Here is a 21,868-nt window from a genome sequence, read left to right on the forward strand (position 1 = left end):
GATGGGAGTGAGAAAACCAACCTGAATAAAACCCAGGGTCAGGAGACCTGAAGGAAATATGGTTGGATGGGGGAGGGAGGGGCCAGATCACAGGGACACTTGAAACCACACTAACAAGCACTGATTGGGGTCTTCAGAAGTCCTCTGTCAAATGCAAATATCCATATATTCAATATCCTATAATAAACCATAACAGAAAAGAACATGAAAAAGAATATATATAAACAGCAAAGATATATATATCTCTGAACCACTTTGCTGTACACCAGAATCTAACATAGCATTGTAAATCAACTATACTTCAATTTTAAAAAATTAATTGTAGATAACTAATAGGGACCTAATGTCTAGCACAGGGAACTCCACTCAGTACTCTGTAATAGCCTACATGGGAAAGGAATCTAAAAAAAGAGTGGATATATGTATATGTATAACTGATTCATTTTGCCGTACAGCACAAACTAACACAACATTGTAAATCAACTATACCCCGATAAAAAATTTTTTTTAATAAAATAAAAATAATAATTCATTTAAAAAATGAAAGCAGGGAAAACCTCCAAACATTTTTTTAAAAGGCTAATATCCAGGAAAAGAACCAAGGAGTTAAGTAAATTTGAAGAGGAGCTTGGGGGGTGGCCTGCGGTCAGCATAGCCTGGACCCTGTACTGTGCGCTCTATTATACATCACCACAGAGAAAAAGAATATGTTATACCCATATCAGCTGGAACTTTTACCTGCAAGTTCTCCTATCTTGGGCCCTGGGAAAGACCCAATGGAATGAGACCCAGAAAGAGTACCTTCTGATGGGGGTGAGGAGAGCAAGGAGAGAGGGAAATTATACCAAAGGCTTTGGCAATCCTGGAAGAGCTGGTCCAGGTAGGGACCCCACTTGATGGGCAGCCAAAGCCTGAAGAAGCACCTCCACAGGAGAGGAAAAGAAACGGGCAGAGCAGAGAAGACAAATCTCCCCTAATTCACACTGATGCCAACCACTGGCCCTTTTAATGTGCGTAACCCTTCTTTATGGCCCAGTAAACGTCTTATTCCTCTGGGATGGATGCTCTTTTGGATCTTATGATCAAGATGTAGGGAAGACTGGAGATGGCTTTTTAGGGAGCAGGTCAGAAGAAGAACAAAGTGTCCTCACGTGAGCCCAACAGAGGGCCTCTCACAGCCTCCAGGTCACATCGGAGGCTGTGGGGAGGAGGCGGTCTTTCCTAAAGCCACACCCCTTTATAGGCCCTGCAGGAACCCGAGTGCGGGCCTCCATCCTTTCGCCCATTTGGGGAGAGATTAAAGACGCTGAGGTCGTCTCCTTCTTACTCATTGGCAGTTACAACCTCGCAGCCACTGCAGTCTCGGCCTCCAGCGTGCACACAGAGGAGGTAAGTGGGACTGAAGGGGCCATGCCTTCAGCTGTCAGCCTGGGTCACTCCAGGCAGCTGGCTTGGGAATAGCTGGAAGGGAGTAGATCTAGGGGTATTCAGCTGCAAGGTACTTGTTTCCAAATGAATGTGTGTGATGTTCTTCTAGACAACCCCAGGCAAGGCGTAGAGTTTGGCGCTAAACTCTCCAAAAAGTTCATCGAAGGCAGAGACCTTTTTGTAAAATTCTTTGACAGACCACCAGTGGGTATTTAACTGTAATGAGCTGCCTTGGATTGACTTGAATTAAAAGAAGGAAGAGTCATTAAAATGACTGGGAAACATCATCTGCCTGTCTCCTTCGAGCTGTGCCTCATGTCTTGAATGAGCAAATGGTCCATTCATGTTGACAACCCCTGTTCTGGAGCCTCTATAACTGGAGTCCTAACCATCATGCAAATGTTGTCACATGCCCGATTTTTATGAAAAAGATTCCGCCTTAGCCCTCAAAAAGCCTTGGTGGAAGTTATGACGTGAAAATTCATGAGTTATCTGGAGCCCCTAAGCGAAGATAGTTCTCCTTTCCCAGCAGGATAGAGCTAGGATAGTTTTGAGGGGTTGATAGTTTTGACCTATTTCATTCAGTAGGTCCAGGTGTCTTCATGTGGGAGTCAGAGATGTTATAGTGTCCTGCCCAAGACTACGCAACAGGGGTTCTTGAGGGTGCAGGTAAAGTTATGAAGTTATGTTTGTTCCTGGTTTTTTTTTTTGTTTTTTTTTTTGCAGTACGCGGGCCTCTCACTGTTGTGCCTCTCCCGTTGCGGAGCACAGGCTCTGGACGCGCAGGCTCAGCGGCCATGGCTCACGGGCCCAGCCACTCCGCGGCACGTGGGATCTTCCCGGACCGGGGCACGAACCCATGTCCCCTGCATCGGCAGGCGGACTCTCAACCACTGCACCACTAGGGAAGCCCCTGTTCCTTTTTCTTTTACTTTTTTTTTTTTCCACGGGAACAAAAGACCATTCTCGTGAGGTCCACCTACAAGTCACCATGTATGAGTTCTGCAAAGAGTCCACTGGGGACTATAACTTCCTCTGTGACACCACGGGAGCATGGGGCATAGTTCTGGAGTCCCTGGCAGCAGTTGGCATAGCAGTTACAGTTTTGCTGCTCCTGGCATTTCTCTTCCTCATGAGAAGGGTTCAAGACCGCAGCCAGTGGAATGTCCTCCCCACCCAGTTCCTCCTCCTCCTGGGTGGGCTGGGGCTCTTCAGCTTTGCTTTTGCCTTCATCATCCAGCTCAATCAGCAGACTGACCCTATCCGCTACTTTCTCTTTGGGGTCCTCTTTGCTCTCTGTTTTTCGTGCCTCTTGGCTCATGCCTCCAACCTGGTGAAGCTGGTCCAGGGTCAAGTGTCCTCCTCTTGGATGACAATTCTGTGCATTGCTATCGGTGTCAGCCTGTTGCAGACGATCATCGCCACTGAGTATGTGACTCTCATCATGACCAGAGGTACGATGTTTATGGATATGACACCCTGTCAACTCAACGTGGACTTCGTGGTCCTCCTGGTTTACGTCCTCTTCCTGATGGCCCTCACGTTCTTCGTCTCCAAAGCCACCTTCTGTGGGCCGTGTGAGAACTGGAAGCAGCACGGAAGGCTCATCTTGGTCACCGTGCTCATCTCCATCATTACCCGGGTGGTGTGGATCTCCATGCTCACGACAGGCAACCCAATGGGACGACCCTGTCCTCTACATCGCCCTGGTCACTAACGCGTGGGGTTTCCTGCTGCTGTACATCATACCGGAGCTGTGCTTTCTCTATAGATCGTGTCAGCAGGATTGCCCTCTGCAAGGCAATGCCTGCCCACTCCCAGCTTATGAACGCAGCTTCAGAGCGGAGAATCAGCAACTCTCAAGAGGTACTTTCCTGGGGAGCTTGGGGAGGCTCTCCCGTAAGAGAAGCAGGAGAAAAAACAGGGCAAGAGGATGAGCCAAGAGAGAAAGAAAAGGGAATGGTCAGAATTTAGGTGGGTGACTACATAGCTCCAGCCTGGAGATGGGGACACTCAGAGTCAAGGTTAAACTTTTCTGAATAATCAGTTCCTCCGAAATACAGAGATTTATGGGGAGAGGCCAAGACAGAAATGACTCAAAGGCCCTAAATAGAAAGGGTGTGGCTCTGAGTAGCCATGCTGGATAAAGAAAGGCACCCACTATAAAATGAATTAACCAGCCCCAAATTAGGCGTGGGCCATGCCATTGCATGACATACCATGCTAAGTGCAGATGTTTTGGCCATCAAGTGCAAAAGCAACCCTGGCACCAGTGACTGACATTTTTCAAATTTAAGTCTCAAAGCCGACTTGCCCAAATATCATAACAGACTGATATGTACGACTCATCACCTCATTAGAGTCTCAAAGCCCAATAACTTCTGGATTCCTACTTTGTAAATCATTCACTCCTTGAAAGCCTTCGAGGTTTACAAAAAGTGACAGGATGAGCCATTAAGTCAGAATTCTGAGCAGAGTCTCAGATGTGTAATCATTAATAGAAATAAAGAACTTGCTTATGTGACATTTTCATAATAATTTCTGGGTCGGATTTGTATCCTTATATAAGACCAAGCCACCTGACTCTATACTGTTAAAGAATAAAATATATTATCCATGACAACAAGGAGGCTTGGACCCCCATAACCTGGGGGAATTAGTGGCTAATTTCAGTTTTCTGGAAATAGGTCAAAACTCATTAATCCCTTTCTGAAATATCTGGCCTATCATTCATAACCCAGTATCACAGTTTTACATCAAATTTTGTGTCTTAATAGGCATCTGATTTCTCACAGTGTATTTGTAATGTGCAAAGATGATGTTATTTTATATATTGTATAGCGCACATTATGCTCACCAGGCTCAAAAAAAGTAATAGAAGCTTTCCTTTTAAGTCATACACTTTTTTTGAGCTGTACTCTATGGCTAATTACATACTCAACTTCAATCCTGTTCAGATGGAAGCATCCATTCATTCTTTTCAGTTCAGTTGACCATGAGTTGGAAATTGACACTATACATCCTTCTCTTAAGAGTTTTTCATTGCTTTTGATGATGTGAGGTTTGGGGCAGAATCACAGAGTTGATCTTTCTTGAAACTACTTCTCATAGTTCTCACTGAAAAATAGGATAAAACTTCTTCTGTTTGCTTTGTTGCTGTTATGTTTCCAGGAAACAAAAGTCAGAGAGAGAGAAAGAGAAAGTTCTTAGAGTTTCATAATACCCAAAACGCACTGGGACTTGTAATGATCAATTTTCCATACGGCCAAAAGACTAGGCAGGTGTTTAAAGTGTTCTAAGAAGTGTCTTAGTGGAAAAGCAAGAGCTTTCAAAAGCACAATGTTTCCTTATAACTATCCTATTCCTGGAGCATGGTTAGAAAATCCATTTCTGCCAGTGATAGCCATTGTCAACGTAGCTCAATATTTTGTGGCAGAAAAAAAATCGATAGTGTAGAAAAGAACATATAGATTGCTCTCCAAAACTAGGCAGAATAACCAGAAACTTAAGCTTAGAGAAGGAAATCAGAATTTAGGTCACCTAGAAAAAGTACAAAAATCAAAACTTAGAAGAATGATTAAAACGCAAGAAACAGTACAGGATGACACCTAGCTAGGAAAAACATACAAAGAGATACAAAATAAATAAGAGCCAGACCAGTACAGTATAATAACAATAACTCAAAAAATCCTAAGTGTTGCTGTAGGTCATGAACTGACAGTGGGAGCGCAGCTCACGGCTGTCTGTTTTTGTTTGCTCAAGGAACAGTCATAGTGTTGTGTAAACAGACAAGTGGTCAGCTGGAACAATCAGGTTGTTGTTCTCAGCATCTGTCAGTCTCTGACAAGAATACCCGTTCCAGCACCGAGATGCACTGATGAGAATTGTGGGAGAGGCTGGGTGGAAAACCACAAAGAAGATGAAGGGGTTATAACGTCAGACCTACATGGAAAGGTTAGGACAATGAAACTGAGATGGTAGTTCTCAAGCTTTATGTGCCTTTCTCATGGACATTCAGGTTCTCTCTAAATTCTGTACTGAAACACAACATTTTGTTCCAGTCCATGAGGCGTGCATTTGTCATGTGACTCTTCTGATTTATAGCTATGACTCCAGTCACATAATTATTTGATTTACCACTGGGTTGTGAGACCAGAATTATTCAGTTGAAAGAAGAGTTAGACAAGGGATTAGCAGGGAATTTCACACGTATGAATACCTCTCTCCAAGAGGCTGTTGTCCTGCTTTCTGTCTCCAGCTAAAGACGAAGGGTAGAAATAGACTCAAATTGAAGCACAAAGCATTTACATTAAATACAAAACTAAGAGTCGGTACACGCTGAAATAGATGAGCAAAGCGGATTAAGGACTTCATTTCCTTGGAAGTCTTTCAAAAGATTAGTCTTTATCTCTCGGAAGTGGCTTAGGGACTTAGTTCGAAGATATAAAAACATCCTGATGGAGAATGAAAATGAAATCAGGCATATTACTACAAAACACCAAACAAATGGGTATAAATATTCTTTGCCCCATGTTATAAACGTGTTTCTTAAAAACTGTAGACTGGGGCTTCCCTGGTGGCGCAGTGGTTGAGAGTCCACTTGCCGATGCAGGGGACACAGGTTTGTGCCTCGGTCCGGGAAGATCCCACATGCCGCGGAGCGGCTGGGCCCGTGAGCCATGGCCGCTGAGCCTGCGCGTCCGGAGCCTGTGCTCCGCAACGGGAGAGGCCACGACAGTGAGAGGCCCGCGTACCACAAAAAAAAACCCAAAAAACTGTAGACTGATTGAACTTTTAAAATCAATTGCTCTTTTAACTGAGAATTTTAAATGTGATATAATTTGCAAAGACCTTAAATATAGAATATCAGCCATGAATCTTTGTTTATGAAGGGAAAGCTCCTGTTCTAATTATTGCCTGCTTTATCTGTTTTAGATGAATTAGAATATTGTTATATCAAGTTTGCTAAAAGCAAGACCCCTGTATATTTTAAAGGAGCACATAATTGTGGGTATTTTTTCTATCCTGTGTTTAAATATCTACAGACAAATCTAGTATGACTTTTTGAAGGTATTAAGACAGAAATTATGAGGCTATGAAATGTAAAAATGGGTCAATGAATATCAAATGATGTAAAATGAGAGAAAAATGTTCTTGCAAACAGAGGTCCTTCAGATTGTTTTCCTTACAGCAAGTACCAGGCATACCAACTTTTGGCAAACATAGCCTTTTTTTGGACAATTCTCAACATTTTTTGCTTTAAGGTGCCCGCCTTACTTGGAGAAACCAAATTTGGATGGTCCCAGGCAGCGTCATTTTTGTTTGTTCTTTCAGGGGGACAAGCCTGAACACCTCTCTTTGTCACTCTCTAGAGCTACAGGTCACAAAGAGTGAACTGGCGTAAAGTACAGAAGAAGACGTGAGTCTGGGCAGGATTTGCTTGGTGTGAGGACAGACCAGGCGAGGATAATGACATTCTCCTTGTCATGATGCTTGTGTGACAAGGATAATGGGGCAGCAGAAAGGGTGCAGACCCTGTCCTCACATGCCCTGCTTCGAGGCTCAGCTCTTCGAGGCTCAGCTCTGCTTCTTACCAACACTGAGACCCAACCAAGCTCCCCAACCTCTGGGAGCTCAGGCTCCTCGTGGTGAAGTGATGGCCATCGTGTCCCTGCCCCCTCCAGGTATCAATGTAAGATCTTACTTACTCAACTCGGATCCATACCAGGAGCTGGTGGCAGGATTAATAGAGAGAAACACTCAACTTTTTGGTAAATTCATGAACAATAACTCAAGCTGGAGAATTAGGCTTCTCTGATTTATGATCTGGTCTGATGAGACTATTGGAAGAACACGGGTTACCAAGGGGCTGAGTGGGAAGGAGCCTTGTTATGCTGCAAGGAACAAAGTTAAACCAAGGATTCCGTTCATCTCTGCTGAAAGAAGAATGTTTTCTTTTCACAGGATTCAGTCCCTCTAAAGAACACCCATAGGAGAAGGATGTCGGAGCATCAATTATAACTATACCACTACCACCATCACCAATTATAATATACAAAGGAGAGCACTATGGTGCTTTCTGTATTTCATGTCCTAGTCCAAGGGCTTTATGGATATTGATAGATGTAATCTTCAAAGCAACCGTATGAGATAGATTGACTATCGTGATCGTGACGAGCCCTCTTTTACTCCCATCAGGAAACAGAGGCAGCAAAACATTAAGGAAGTTGACCGCAGGTAACACAGCTAACAAGTGAAAGGGCAGAACAGTCCGTGCGCTCAGCGCTGCAGCCGCCAAGCAGGAACAAAATGACACGGCTACATCCCAGACCATCAAAGGACAACTATGTATCGAGCAAGGACCTGGTCTAAGAGACAGACACAGCTCTCCCAATCCCCACCGCCACAGCCATGACAGTATATTCCTTTTTTTTTTGCGGTACTTGGGCCTCTCACTGTTGTGGCCTCTCCCGTTGCGGAGCACAGGCTCCGGACGTGCAGGCCCAGTGGCCATGGCTCACGGGCCCAGCTGCTCCGCGGCATGTGGGATCTTCCCGGACTGGGGCACGAGCCCGTGTCCCCTGCATCGGCAGGCGGACTCTCAACCACGGCGCCACCAGGGAAGCCCGACAGTATATTCTGATGCAGCTGAATGTCCCTGAAAGAAAAGGCAGCTTGAAGGGTTTGTGTGAGGGTGAAGAGATGCAAGCTCACGGCTTTTTGCCTTGGGGACAACAGGGGATTATAAATACGTATGAGTGTCAGATCTGTTCTTATTACCAGTTGTCTAAATGTATCCTGGGCCACGCTGGCTGCCTCTCTGAGTCACTGTCTAGCTCCAGCAGCCCAGGCTGCCCCGAGAACTGGGCTGGGTCTGTCAGCATCATCTGGACGCCCAGATGGGTGTACCAATTTTAATCCTTGCCTGCAAAAACAGAGGGACACTGCTGAGTAGGACTGGAAGTAACTTGCATTTGTGCCGTGATGGCTTGAAGACACACAAATCCGAACAGCTAAAAATACCACTTTGGGACACAATTGTTTTATTATGAGGATCAGAAGTCACTAAGATCCAAGAGGGAAAGCCGTGCTCAGACTGTTTGTTCAATGAACTGTACTAGGCAACTCTAACTAGGTTAAACCCTCTGGTCTGTTATCTGAGAATTTGCCTTTTCCTGGAATGACACACAGACCAGGACATAGCTATATCATTTGCTGTAATTAATCCTCCAGAGGGCATTTACACGAGAAAATCTTTACTATCTCCGCCAAGAATTTCTCAGATTACTTTCAGTTTCCAGTAATCCTGCAAAAAACATTCTTGTTAATGGCTAAGAGGGAAGATGGTAAAGTAGTTGTGATATGGATAGGTTCAACATTTTTTTCTTTTTTTTATTATCAAAAGATTAAATGATGGTGAAATGATAATATTTCAAGCATAGTTTTGGAGAGTATTATCCCCTATGTTGCCTCAGAAAGCTGATGATGGCATTTCTTCTTTTGCAGACTGTTGATCCCACACAGGAGGATTTCATCCCTTGGGCTAAAGTAAGCCCTCAGCAAGATGCAGAATTATAAAGTCCACAGGAAACACGAGTAGTGAAAACCCAGAAGATCATCCTAATGTAGCCCTGATGGGCCACTGGAAGCCCATCTGCCAACAAAACATCGGCTCATCCTTCCTTCCCTGCCACCTAGTCCTCTCTATCCATCTGGACCCTTCATCAGGAGACTGCCCTTTCAAGCATAATTACAAACTTGCTGGCCACCCTACCGTGACTATGTGTCTCTTTCTTCATTCTTTTTCTTTTTTTTTTTTTTTTTGGCTGCATTGGGTCCTAGTTGCACGTGGGATCTTTGTTCCAGCGCTGGAGCTCAGTAGTTGTGACACACAGGCTTAGTTGCCCCGCGGCATGTGGGATCTTAGTTCCCCGACCAGGGATCAAACCCGCCTCCCCTGCGTTGGAAGGTGGATTCTTAACCACTGGACCACCAGGGGAGTCCCTCTTTCTTCATTCATGTAACTGAAAGATTCCCTTCCCCAGTAATGCTAGGACAAATTGGGACCTCTTACTAATGGGACCGAAAGACCTCAGTTTGATGAAATTAGGGTCATGCTAATATGACAAATTATAGATGTCAGTAGCAACTTAGTACTGGATTACCCCCTAGTCATTTTTATAAAGGGGCCCTAAATATGATTGACCCAGAATTTGCAATAAAATTATAGCAGAACCCTCAGGATCTCCACAATTGTGCATCTCATGGGCTTGCAATCTGGCAGGTTTCTCCCGTGATGTTAGCACCCTCATGACAGTGAGTATGGCAGCTGGTGTGACTGAGGTCAATGACCTGCTTTTTTTTTTTTTTTTTTTTTTGCGGTACGCGGGCCTCTCACTGCTGTGGCCTCTCCCGTTGCGGAGCACAGGCTCCGGACACGCAGGCTCAGCGGCCATGGCTCACGGGCCCAGCCGCTCCACGGCATATGGGATCTTCCCGGACCGGGGCACGAACCCGTGTCCCCTGCATCAGCAGGCGGACTCCCAACCACTGCGCCACCAGGGAAGCCCAATGACCTGCTTTGATGAACTAAAAACAGCAAAGGAAGAGCCACCCGAGTTGATGCTCATAAAGGATTTCAGGCGTACACGAAAAGCAGAGTCCACCTGTCTTGATATTTCTAATGCACTGATGCCTCTGCCCTAATTACTTTTCCTTCATCCCTCATGCAGCTTCACATCCTTCCCAGTGGATATATCCATCCTTAAGACCCATTTGTTAGATATAACAGGTATAACAGGACCAGAGTCAGAGGCATGTTGCCCTAAGGGTTTTTAGAGTCTAATTCAGCCTCCCATCTCGCAGATGAGAAAACAGAGCCTCAGAGAAATGGAATGACTTGTCCAGAGTCACACGGTAGTTTGTATTGGGCCAGATCTTCTGACTCTCAGGCCACTCCTCTCTCACTCTACCAGGCTTCTCCATGCCTGTATTTCTGTATTAACAAGTAAGGCGTGCACCCTTGAGAATCAAATGTGATATTTCAGACCAGTGACTGTTGAGCGCCTGCTATGTGAAAACACTTTGAAAAGAAACTAAGACTCCATATATTGAAAAAAAGCCCTTTTAATGACCACTGCACAGCATGGATGAGTATGTCCCGAGCACCTGCAAGGTACCAGGAATTGTTCTCGGACTCAGTCCTAGGCAGACAAGGCACACAACACTGCTCTGACGGGGCTTACGTTTTTCGTGGGGGAAGATAACACAATGCAGAGAATTTCAGAACACCACTTCCTCTGTTATCAAGTCCAAACACATACTGCTCACAGCACAACAGGCCAATCAGTCCAGAGACAAAGTGTTGGGGCAAACAATGGCAACTTTATTCGGAAAGTCAAAAAACCGAGAAGATGGAGGGCTAATGTCCTAAAGACCATCTTAACTCAGAATAGAATTCAGGCTTCTTCTATGCTAAGGGAAAAGGGGAAGCGGGAGGGTTCAAGATTAAAGGATAAAGGTGGATTGCAGGCTTCTTGGAGCCACCTGGCCTTCAAGGGAAGCATAACTGTGTTCTTCTGCTTGCTCACGTAGGCTGGATCCCGAGGCTTCTGCAAAACTTCAAGTTGCTAGCAGTTATTTTTACTTTACCATTCTTACCTCTGCTTAGTTGCAAGGTTTCTAGGCTGAAAGAGAACTTATCTATAAGTAATAGTCATAACTAATCCAGATCCAGTCCGTGGTATAGAAACTTTCTTCAGGAGCTTAATGAACTATTTGGGTACAAGCAACATTTCTCTAATGTTTAACTCTTGATGTGCAAGGCTAAAGTAATGGAATACACATGCTGAAGAATAAGAGAGGCAGTTTCAACATGGTGTTAGTTCTGTTCTTCCTCTGTTACACCTCCTTTTACAGACAAGGGGAGGGACTTGCCCAGGATAATATAGCTTGTTAGGGGCAGAACCGACTAGAATCCAGGTCCCCAGCTGCTGTTCAAGGGCTCACCCTCTACACAGTGTTCCAGCGATTTCATATATTTTTCTGCTGCACTCAGATTACCTGCTCCTTTTTAAAATCTGTGCCCTGAGCAATGTTCTCAGCACAAGCAAGCACCTAGGTGAACGACCAAAGAGTTTGACCTTCTGCTCTTATTGGTAATAAAAGAATAGAAAATGTTTAAACATTAAGACTCTGACCTACTGATTAGGTGGCACACTATTCAACAAACCACATAAGAAACCTAATTTGAGAGAGAAGAGCAAGCCATGCAGGCTTACATCTGCTCTGGAGGAAAACCATCATCACTGATCCTCCCAGATTTTATCCCCAAAGTGATGACAATGACACCTTCAACATAATTTTGTTTTGTTCAGTTTTGTAGGTGAGAGGTGTTTGTCAGCTGACAAATGTCAATAAACCTATTAAAGTCATATAGGATGGGACTTCCCTGCTGGTGCAGTGGTTGGGAGTCTGCCTGCCAGTGCAGGGGACACGGGTTCGAGCCCTGGTCCGGGAGGATCCCACATGCCGCGGAGCAGGGGAGCCCGTGTGCCGCAGCTACTGAGCCTGTGCTCTGGAGCCCGTAAGCCACAACTACTGAGCCCGCGAGGCACAACTATTGAAGCCCATGCACCTGGGGCCCGTGCTCGGCAACAAGAGAAGCCACCTCAATGAGAAGCCTGCACACTGCAACAGAGAGTAGCCCCCGCTCACCGCAACTGGAGAGAGCCCGCGCACAGCAGTGAAGACCAAACGCAGCCAAAAATAAGCACATAAAATAAATAAATTTTTAAAAAACTATTTATGATATGCATATTATACTCAATTACTCAATTCAACATGGAGTATCTGAAGATCTATCATTTACTGAATGCAAAAGCTGTTTATTCACTTAAATATTTTAGGTCATCCTCTTCTGATTTTATTTTTCTGATTTTATTCATTTACCGAAAGAAAGGGTATCAATGAAAAAATTCATTACAAAATACCTTCCTGCTGGAGGGAATTCCCTGGTGGTCCAGTAGTTAGGACTCCATGCTTCCACTGCAGGGGGCCTGGGTTCAATCTCTGGTCAGGGAACTAAGATCCTGCATGCCACGCGGTGTGGCCAAAATAAATAAATAAATAAATAAATAAATAAAATGAGATAAAAGAAAATAAAACACCTTCCTGGTAGAGCATGGCTGGTTTGCTCAGTAGAGCATGGTGCTAATGGAATACCTGCCCAGGTAGAATTAATATATCCTTCATCTTGATGAATTTTTTCCTGATCCAGAACATCAAAGATTTGTTTCTCTCTACATTAAATTTCATGATCTCTCCATAAGCTTAAAGGGTCTTTTACTTATGCCTTATTTCAACCTGTGATCTGGTCAGGTTAAAGTTTCCTCATTCTCTCTACCCATTATTCCTTCTTCTTTCTTCTTTTAAACAAATGCTCCCTTTTCCTAGGATTATATCTACTTCATATTGGCCAGATTCATGCCTTCTTATCATTCTTTTCCTCCTTCCACAATCAGCTCCGAATCTACCTTTTCCCAGAAACTTTCTCTGATGACATGGAGACACAGGGCTGTCACACACCAAGGCTTACTTAACTTATGGCAGAATAAAAGTCTCTTTTTTTCTTCAAACTCAGATGGTAAACAAGATACTTCTGTAGCATCTTTCTCTGAATAAGCCTAATCATCTATTTCAAAAGTACACAATTCATGAGAAATAAACTAGAAAATCTTGTTTTCTCTTCCTGTATTTTGTATCTGAAAGAAGTGCTTCTCAGTTAACACTAAATGGGAGTGAGCATCCTTAACTTCTGAGAAGTCAAGCTTGACACCTGAGTAAAGAAAGACTTTTTCTTGGAGTTGTTTAAAATGTCTTTTTTAAAAAGATATTTATTTATTTACTTATTTGGGCTGCGTTGGGTCTTAGTTGCATCACGCAGGATCTTTCGTTGTGGTGCGAGGGCTCTTCACTTTGTTGCGATACACAAGCTTCTACTTGTGGCACACGGGCTTAGTTGCCCCGTGGCATGTGGGATCCTAGTTTCCCAACCAGGGATCAAACCAGCGTCCCCTGCATTGCAAGACAGATTCTCAACCACTGGACCACCAGGGAAGTCCCCGGAGTTGTTTAAAATGTCTTAATGGCTCAGACCAGTTTTAAGCTGCTGGTCTCCAGTGAGAGATCATGTTTGCTACTCTTCAAAGATAGATTAGTTAGAATTATGTTTGCATTTTAACCTATATCAGAACTTATTTATTCAAAGGACTTCAAAGCGACTACCTCAGGAGGCATAAAGATCACCATTACTTAAAGCATTATTAGAATGCCTTTCCTGGACTGCCTTCAAGAATGTCTCAGAGGGCTTCCCTGAGGGCTTCCCTGCTGGCGCAGTGGTTAAGAATCTGCCTGCCAATGCAGGGGACATGGGTTCGAGCCCTGGTTCGGGAAGATCCCACATGCCGCGGAGCAACTAAGCCGGTGCGCCACAACTACTGAGACTGTGCTCTAGAGCCCACGAGCCACAACTACTGAGCCCACGAGCCACACCTACTGAAGCCCGTGCACCTAGAGCCCGTACTCCGCAACAAAAGAAACCACAACAGTGAGAAGCCCGCGCACCGCAACAAAGAGTAGCCCCCGCTCGCCACAACTAGAGAAAGACGGCGTGCACCAACAAAAACTCAACGCAGCCAATAAATAAATAATAAATAAATAAATTTATTTAAAAAAAAAAAAAAAGAATGTCTCAGGAAAATCAGAGGGATTGGGTTGCTAGGATGTCCAAACTGTTAGATCAGAGAGGTGAGTTCAGGAATGAATTTCTACTGCTGATCTCATCCATCACTCAAAGAACTACCAAGTACACTTTGGAAATACCATCTGCTATCTTTCTGGATTTTTTTGTTTAATCTTTATGCACAGGCAAGGTACACACTTGCAAGGCATGTTGTTATTTTGCAGATGAAGAAATTGAGGATCAGGGAGATTAAGCCACTTGACCAAGGTTTTAGATAGTAAGAACCTAATTCTGGCCACGCCACGCAGCATGTGGGGTCTAGTTCCCCAACCAGGGATCAAACCTGGGCCCCCTGCACTGGGAGCGTGGAGTCTTAATCACTGGACTGCCAGGGAAGTCCCTGGATTTTTCTAAAGATAGTGGAACTATTAGAACTTGAACCATATTTAGGATGTGGTTAAATCAAGTCTGGGTTTGGAAAAGAATCCTCTGGGCAGACTTTTTTTTAATGTGAAAATTTAGAGGATTATATTGACTTTTCTATGTTCTTAGAGAAACCCATTCCCATCTAAACGTTTGATATTTGATCTGAGATTTATTCACATTTTTACACATGAATTCTTTAATTGGAGGTTAATGTAATTTTTCATTTCAACAGGATTTTCACATGATTACAGACACAAATTGTGGAGTCACAAGTTCTGTGTCATCACAGGACTCAAGATAAACTAAACTGGTAGGAATTTCAGTTGCCATCCATTACTGTCCACTAACTGTAGGATATGGAGTCTATGCTGTGAAGCAGATAGAGAAGAAGCTATCCATTTAAAAAGGTGTAAAACACAGACAAAGAAAAGATACAAATTATGCCATTGCATATATATTTCAGTTTGTAGAACTGACACTTCTTAACTGTAACATGTTCTTTATATGATATAAATGCACTAAGGGAGCACATTGTGCTTTTAAAATTCCTTTTTGAAATTCACCCCCTAATTATTGTTATTAAGAGTTGAAGACTTTGTACATCTTCCACCTGCGTATAAGGAGGCGGGCTGGGCTTTTTAAAATACATGCTACAGAGGGAACGTTTGGATGTAGTTTCCACCTGGACTTTATTTGCATGCAGAAGAAACTTGTATAGACTTCATCTTCAGCTCATTTTAAAATTCCTTAATGTCTAATTCAGTGGCATCATTCCCAGGGCAATTTGTTTCTGGAAAAACTGAGCTTTCCAATTTTTGTTTTGAATATATAGCTGATTCAGACTGAAAGAATGTTTTCTGTGGTTCTGTTCTTATTAGGGGTTTGTTTTAAAAGCAAATGAAAATCTATGGAAAAGAAATGAGAAGATACCTATAGCAGGAGGAGATCTTAGAACATAAAGATTTGGGTTGACTGGTGCATTAGGCTAATAATAATGCGTTTTTAAATAGAACTTATTTTTTAGCATCTTACAATTTACAAATGGTTTTCACATCCACTGTTTATCTCATGTGATCTATTGGATGGATTCGACAATTTATTTATTTATTTATTTATTTATTCTTAAGATACTAAGAATCTAAAACTGCCCTTGGGCCACCATCACTTGGCTGTGTTGTACAATACAATCTGAACTATAAAATAAAATAGACACATACCTCCAAAGAATCCTTATTTATGGACAGAGATGTCACTGAAAGGTTTCCAAAGAAGACTGTGCTTTAGCTATAGCCGTTATTGCCATGTCCTGCTGTTGATAATGCATTTTTCTGAAGGCTAGAACAACTGGTAGAAATGGCTATTTAGGAAATAAGAAAAGTCAGTCAATTTTATGGAAAATGTCAATTCTGGGAGTCAGCAGTGCTGTTTGCCAAATGTTTCCAAACTCTCCTGCCATCCAGGCCCATGGTAGGATGGCACTTTTTGTCCTTTTTGAGGTTGGGTGGGACCACAACATTAATTCTGGCCAATAAGTCGGAGCAGAAATGATGTCATTTCCAAAGCTGATTCCAGGCAGAAGCAATTAATTGTTGGTCCAACAAGGTCAAGAACTTTTTTCCTCCACCATGTGGCAAGCAGAGAGCTTCAAACAGTGGCTGCTGCATCCATCTGGGTTCCATGATGAACATACGGTGTGAGCAAGAAATAGAACTTTCTTATTGTAAGCTGCCCAGATTTGGGGTTGTTACCTCCGCCTGCCCAGCCCAGCCTAGCCTGACTGACTGTCATAGCCACTGAACCAATTGTCTGGTACCTTAACGTAAAACAAGGAGGTACTTGTCTGAATATTTTACTTTACCACTTGTTCTTCCAGTGTTCTACAAAGGCACCCTTAGATTAAAGAAAAACCATCCTGAATTTAACTGATATAGGCCAGACCTCTCTGCCAGACGTGTAGCTTTACAGCTGTTCACATAATTACACTTCACTGGGACAGCTGCCATCATAAAAGCTTGCAGAGGGCGAGGTGGTAACTTAGAGTCACTCTATCTCAGAGACCGAGGGCAAGAAAGACTTCCCAGTAGAGGTCAAAGCTTGAGCTCTGTCTTACGTGGGAGGCAGCTAGGAATTCATGGGGCAGATGACGTTGGGAATGATACTTTGAGCAGCCGCTAACAGGGCGTCTTTGTTTAAGGTAGAAAAACGTGCCCGCTCTGGGTGGATGAATCAGAAAACATGCCCGCATCCCCCAGGGATGCAGCCTATGCTAAGGGCACGGAGCTTGGTAAGCAGAGCAAGGCTGAATTCCAGCCCCACTCACCATCTCAGCCAGGTGTCTTGGCGCAGTGCAGACATCAACAACAACTATGCCACTGACTGCAATGACCCAGATTTGCAGGGCTGAAAACATGCCAGTGCAAAGGCATAGCTGCAAAGAAAACCAAGGCGTATTGGAGAACTGCAAGGCATTCATTATTGCCAGCGCAGAAACACACAAAGCGGAAAGCAGTAAGAGATGAGGCTGGAGAACTGGGCTTCCTCGGCTCACACCGGGCTTATATCCCAAAAGCAGGAATCTGGATGTGGGTGTGAAGGACAGTGAAAGGAGCGGCCGTTCAGCCTGGAAGCTGGGGCAGAGGCATGTGTATCCCTGAGCACGCGTATCAACAAATCCTCCCACATTTTGAACCTAATGGAAAAAGTTAACAAAAGGTCTCCAGTCAAAAAAAATCTAGAGCCCTTCATAGCACAATCTGTTCACACGCCTTTGTCAACCCTCATAAACCCCTGGGAGGGACCTGACAGGCACACCAGCCCGGGAACCGCAGCCTGATTGGAAAAAAATTGTTCCTGTTGCAAAATAACGCAGGGTCGTGAAACAAACAAACCGTGAGAGCCTGTTTTTTATAAAATGTCTCTGTGTTGTTGATCATGGACTTTTTGCACTAATTTTGGTTTTTTTAAATATTGTAATTTATCTTGATGACTGAGGGTTTTGGCGCTCCCTTGAATTTTGTGCCGGAGGCAAGAGCTTCGCTCTCCCCGCCCTGGCCCCAGCCCTGCGGATGGATCAGATTTGCCTGGTGGGAAAGGGTGGGACAGCGGCTGGAGAGGGAACCCTGGCTGATGTTAGAATTACTTAGGAAGTTTTAAGAGCTCTCCATGGCCTGACCTCACCACAGACCAATTTAAATCAGAATTTCTGGGAGTGGAGCCCAGGCATGGGTATGTGTTTAAATCTTTCCAGATGATTCTGTTTTGCAGCCAGGCTTGCAAACCACTGCAGTTAAACAGATATTTAGGCTTCGCTGTACAGAATGAGGAAGAGGCAGGGGCCAGGATCCTGACCTGGGTAACTCGGAGGATGATGCTTCCACTTTGTGAAAGAGGTGACCCCAGGTGGAGGGTCCAGGAGGAGAAACAGATCTGGAAATGGAGAGGACAGCAGATGAGTTGTTTTGAACCAGTTGAGTTGGAAGTGGAAATGCACAGATGAATATAAGGCCGTGGAGTTCCACCAGAAACAGAGAGTTTCGGGAATGAGCTTAGAGGTGGAGGTGGGTGTCGTGAGAGGAGATGAGCTTTTACGGGGAGCATGAGGAAAGGGCCCCAGAATGCCTAGTGGTGGAGAAGCCTGCTCCATCCCTAAGGGGATTCTCTCCTGATGCCGTTGCTTCCATAGCCACTTCCACCTTTAACACTGGGAGGTCTCCTCCAAGATCCCTCCAGAGACGGAACCCGAGTCCTGTTTGCAGAATCACACTATAGCTTCCAAAACAAGGAAGACTGAGCGTCTTCCTCTGGGTTTGAGTTCAAAGGTGGGGAAGGCAGCTGCTGGGGCTCGCCTGGAAGATTGGTGAATTAGAAAATGAGGACACATGTGGCTAACTCTCCAACGCCTTTCCCCAAACCTGCCCAATCAGAACAATCATCCGGGATCCTTGTTACAAATATAACATCTCATACCTGGATCCGGACCTACTAAATCAGAACCTCCAGAGAGGGCCCGGGGACTCTGCCTTTTCAACAAGTTCCCATGTGACTCTTAAGATAGTATGAGTTTGGGAAGTGCTGCTCTGTTGACAAGAGAAAGCTTCCTCTTTGCTCTGGTTTGGAGCAAGGACTGCCTGGGCTTTTCCAGTTTGGCCCGAGAAGGCAGAAAGTGATTGGCTTGATATCGCATAATCAATGGAAATATTTTATGAGTCAGTCCTGTCCCTAGGGACACTCAGCTTCCAGTTTGCATCTTCTTCTCTCCCCTTGTCCCATGTAATGTTCAGCTCACTCCGACCCCACGCCTACCGCATCCCTGCTGACCCTCGCCCACTCCCATCCAGTCCCAACCCAGGACACACTCACCCAGTTTTCCTAAGAGAAAATGTTGCCAGAAGCAGCTTACTGCCTTGAAATTTAAGAAGATAAATCCTTTCCGAGCCTCTTTGCTGACACTCTCATCTATTTCCAGTTTGGTTTGTACAGTCTGAAAGGTCCTTGTTCATCCATTTGGTTCAAGTCAGGTTAGAAAAGGAATGCACTTGAAAAAAAAAACGATTGCCATAGATTTTGGTGGGGCTGGGGAGGGGGGAATCCATCTAAACTGCTTCTTTGATTTTTGCCTTGGGGGCTGCTTTTCTCTTTTCTCATATTTGAAGTTTGTTCTTATGTAGTTCTCCTAGGAAACAGCACTTTCCCAAGCTTGACAAAGAAAAGCCTCAGGGAAATAAAACTTGGACGTGATGAAATGCACTCAGCCCAAAAAGTAAAGAATTTCCTTTCTTTCCTCCAAGCTTCAGGCTTGTGAATAGCTTTTATCACATTGGAGTTAAGTGTTCTTGTATGGAAAGAAACAAAAAAATCGGATGGTTGATCAGCTGAAATTCATCACAATTATTTAAAGATAAATGACACCGAAGACACCAGAGCAAACTAGAGGGAATCTGACAGTGGTGCTCTCTGAGGGAGGTGCCATAATCCTAATTAGCCTGTGACAAACAAAAAAATTACCTTTCTCCCCCCAAATGTATTGGTTCCTACAACAAATTCTCCTATGTGTGCAGGCACTGTGCTAGGCCCTGGGGCTACAGGAGGAAACAAAACAATTTTCTGTCCTTCTAAAACATTCAGAATAGTGGGAGAAGCACAAGTAAAACAACACAGAAATGTAATTGCAAATTATAAGCGCTCTGAAGCAAACATACTGATGACTCAGAAGACCAGCTGCTAGGGGAGACCAGCATTAAATAGACTGGAGGTGGGAGGCCTCACTAAGGAAGCGACATTTGAGCTGAGATGCAAATGTTGTGAAGAGGAAGGGCTGCAGCGGCGGGGGCAGGGAGACTCCAGGGAGAGGTGTGTAGAGCTGGGCCCCCTGGAGGGAAGAACTGATGGGGAAACTTGCCTCGGAAATGAGTGATTGAAACGTTAAGAACTCGGGGACTTCCCTGGCGGTCCAGTGGTTAAGACTCCACGCTTCCACTTCAGGGGACACGGGTTCGATCCCTGGTTGGGGAACTAAGATCCCACATGCTGCGCGGCACAGCCAGGGGGGAAAAAATATATTAAGGACTCTACGTGGAAGGTTCAGAACCAGATAGGAGAGAGACATTAAGTGGAATAGACGACAAGGGTGGCAAAATGTTGATTCCCTAGGCACTGCGGCAGCAGGCAGGGTTTGGGGAGACCAGAGACCCAGACTGGCTACGTGGAACAATGCACAGCAGTGTCCATTTACCCCTGTGTGCCTTAAATTATTTGTACCACTTCTAAGTGTCCCAATAGGTGAACTGATTTGAAGGCCCTACTTGAGGCTTTAGGCCCAAACCGAACCATCTCATGAAAACCTACTTGGGATTAACCTTGACTAGGTATTTAGGTTATATGCTCAAATTTCTTCACTGTATATGGAAAGGCTTTCTCAGACTGGAATGCATTTCTGGCTGATGGGACACTCTGAGAAAAGCAGGGGTCTGGGAAGCTGGAGAAAGCGGGGTAATGCCGTCTGGCTGTGACCCAACCCTTAGGGTACGTGAGATTGTGGAGACCAAGGTCACAGGGATGGGTCATGCACCCTGAGTAAGGGACAGTGGTTGGCATGCATCCCTTCTCAGCTACGCACTCAGCAACCTTCTGATCTGCTACTGATTTGAATGGAAAGATGTTTTCTTTGGAGTGATAATATGTATGCATACAGGCAGCGACTGGGATCATGGATAATCGCTTCATCACGCTTGTGGGAATGGCTCTCCGTACCTTACAGTTCCATCTGATCTGTGGCTATAGGCAAGGGTAGGTATGTGTATTGCCGGGGGGAGGGCTGGGGGGTGGAGTGCACATGTGCTTAAACAGGCGGACACCTCACACATGTACTGGGATTTCAGAGACTCCCATAGGCTGCTGGAAAATATATTTGCAGGGCATGAAAACTCTTCCATTTATCCCTTACGTGGACTTGATAAAGAACAATTTTTTTTCTTTTTAAACCAAGGCCAATTTTTTTTTTTTTTTTTTGGCCGTGCCATGTGGCTTGCAGGATCTTAGCTCCCTGACCAGGGATCAAACCCAGGCCTTGGTGAAAGCCCTAACCATCCTAACCACTGGACCACCAGGGTATTCCCAAGAACACTTTTTCCCCCTATCCTCTTGTTTTCTCCTAAAATTAAATGCAACACACACACACACACGCATGCACACGCCCCAGTGACCTGGGGAAAATAAACGGGTTCCGGTTTGGTGTGTCACTGCCTCCAGGTGTGGTGTGTCAGGAAAATGAGGGGAGAGAGGCCCCAGCCAGTGCCTTTGAAGGGGGTGCGGAGTGGGGGGGGGGAGGGGCAATGCAGTCTGAAGAACCACATGCCGGGGCCTGTGCCTTCAGAGGCTGCTTCTCCTCACAGCGTCCCCCTCTTTCATGATTCAGGGAACTCAGAGGGAAAAAGAGCCATTCTTCATAGGAGGTTCTGTGATGAGGTCAAACCTCTGCCCAATATCACAGAGAGTTCATGACACTCTGGGAACTGGAACTTAATGTTTTCCTGAATTTCTGATTCTTAAGTCCTTAACTTTTATTTCACCTTACAATGCTTTTTTCTTCATTATTTTGCCATTATTTGGTTGATGTTACAACCCTTCCTCCCGCCTTTCAACCCTCTCTCCCCATCTCCTCACCCCCACGCCCACACTTTCTCCCCAACACAGACTGGGTCCTCCCCCTCCCCTCTCCTCCCCCTTCCTCCTCCTCTTCTTCTTCTGCTCCTTTTTCTTCTCCTCCTTCTCCTC

The 21,868-nt window shown here is 44.7% G+C and overlaps 1 protein-coding gene and 1 long non-coding RNA gene across 2 annotated transcripts; one reads left to right on the top strand and one right to left on the bottom strand.

Moving 5' to 3' along the window:
• The first annotated feature begins 793 nt into the window (after nt 1-793).
• On the top strand, nt 794-3,697 carry GPRC5D (G protein-coupled receptor class C group 5 member D). Its single transcript, XM_082636516.1, is given in 2 exon segments — nt 794-3,105; nt 3,107-3,697. Coding segments are annotated over 2 exon segments (1,251 nt in total). The 5' UTR covers nt 794-2,113; the 3' UTR covers nt 3,366-3,697.
• Nucleotides 3,698-14,131: 10,434 nt separating this feature from the next.
• Nucleotides 14,132-21,797, bottom strand: LOC309812635. The gene is made up of 2 exons (XR_014295353.1): nt 16,917-21,797; nt 14,132-16,264 (listed from the first exon to the last, which is right to left on the bottom strand). It is a non-coding gene; the product is annotated as an uncharacterized lncRNA (long non-coding RNA).
• Nucleotides 21,798-21,868: the final 71 nt, after the last annotated feature.

Source organism: Mesoplodon mirus (genome assembly GCF_964341445.2).
Source record: "Mesoplodon mirus genome assembly, chromosome: 11".
NCBI classification, from domain to species: domain Eukaryota; kingdom Metazoa; phylum Chordata; class Mammalia; order Artiodactyla; family Ziphiidae; genus Mesoplodon; species Mesoplodon mirus.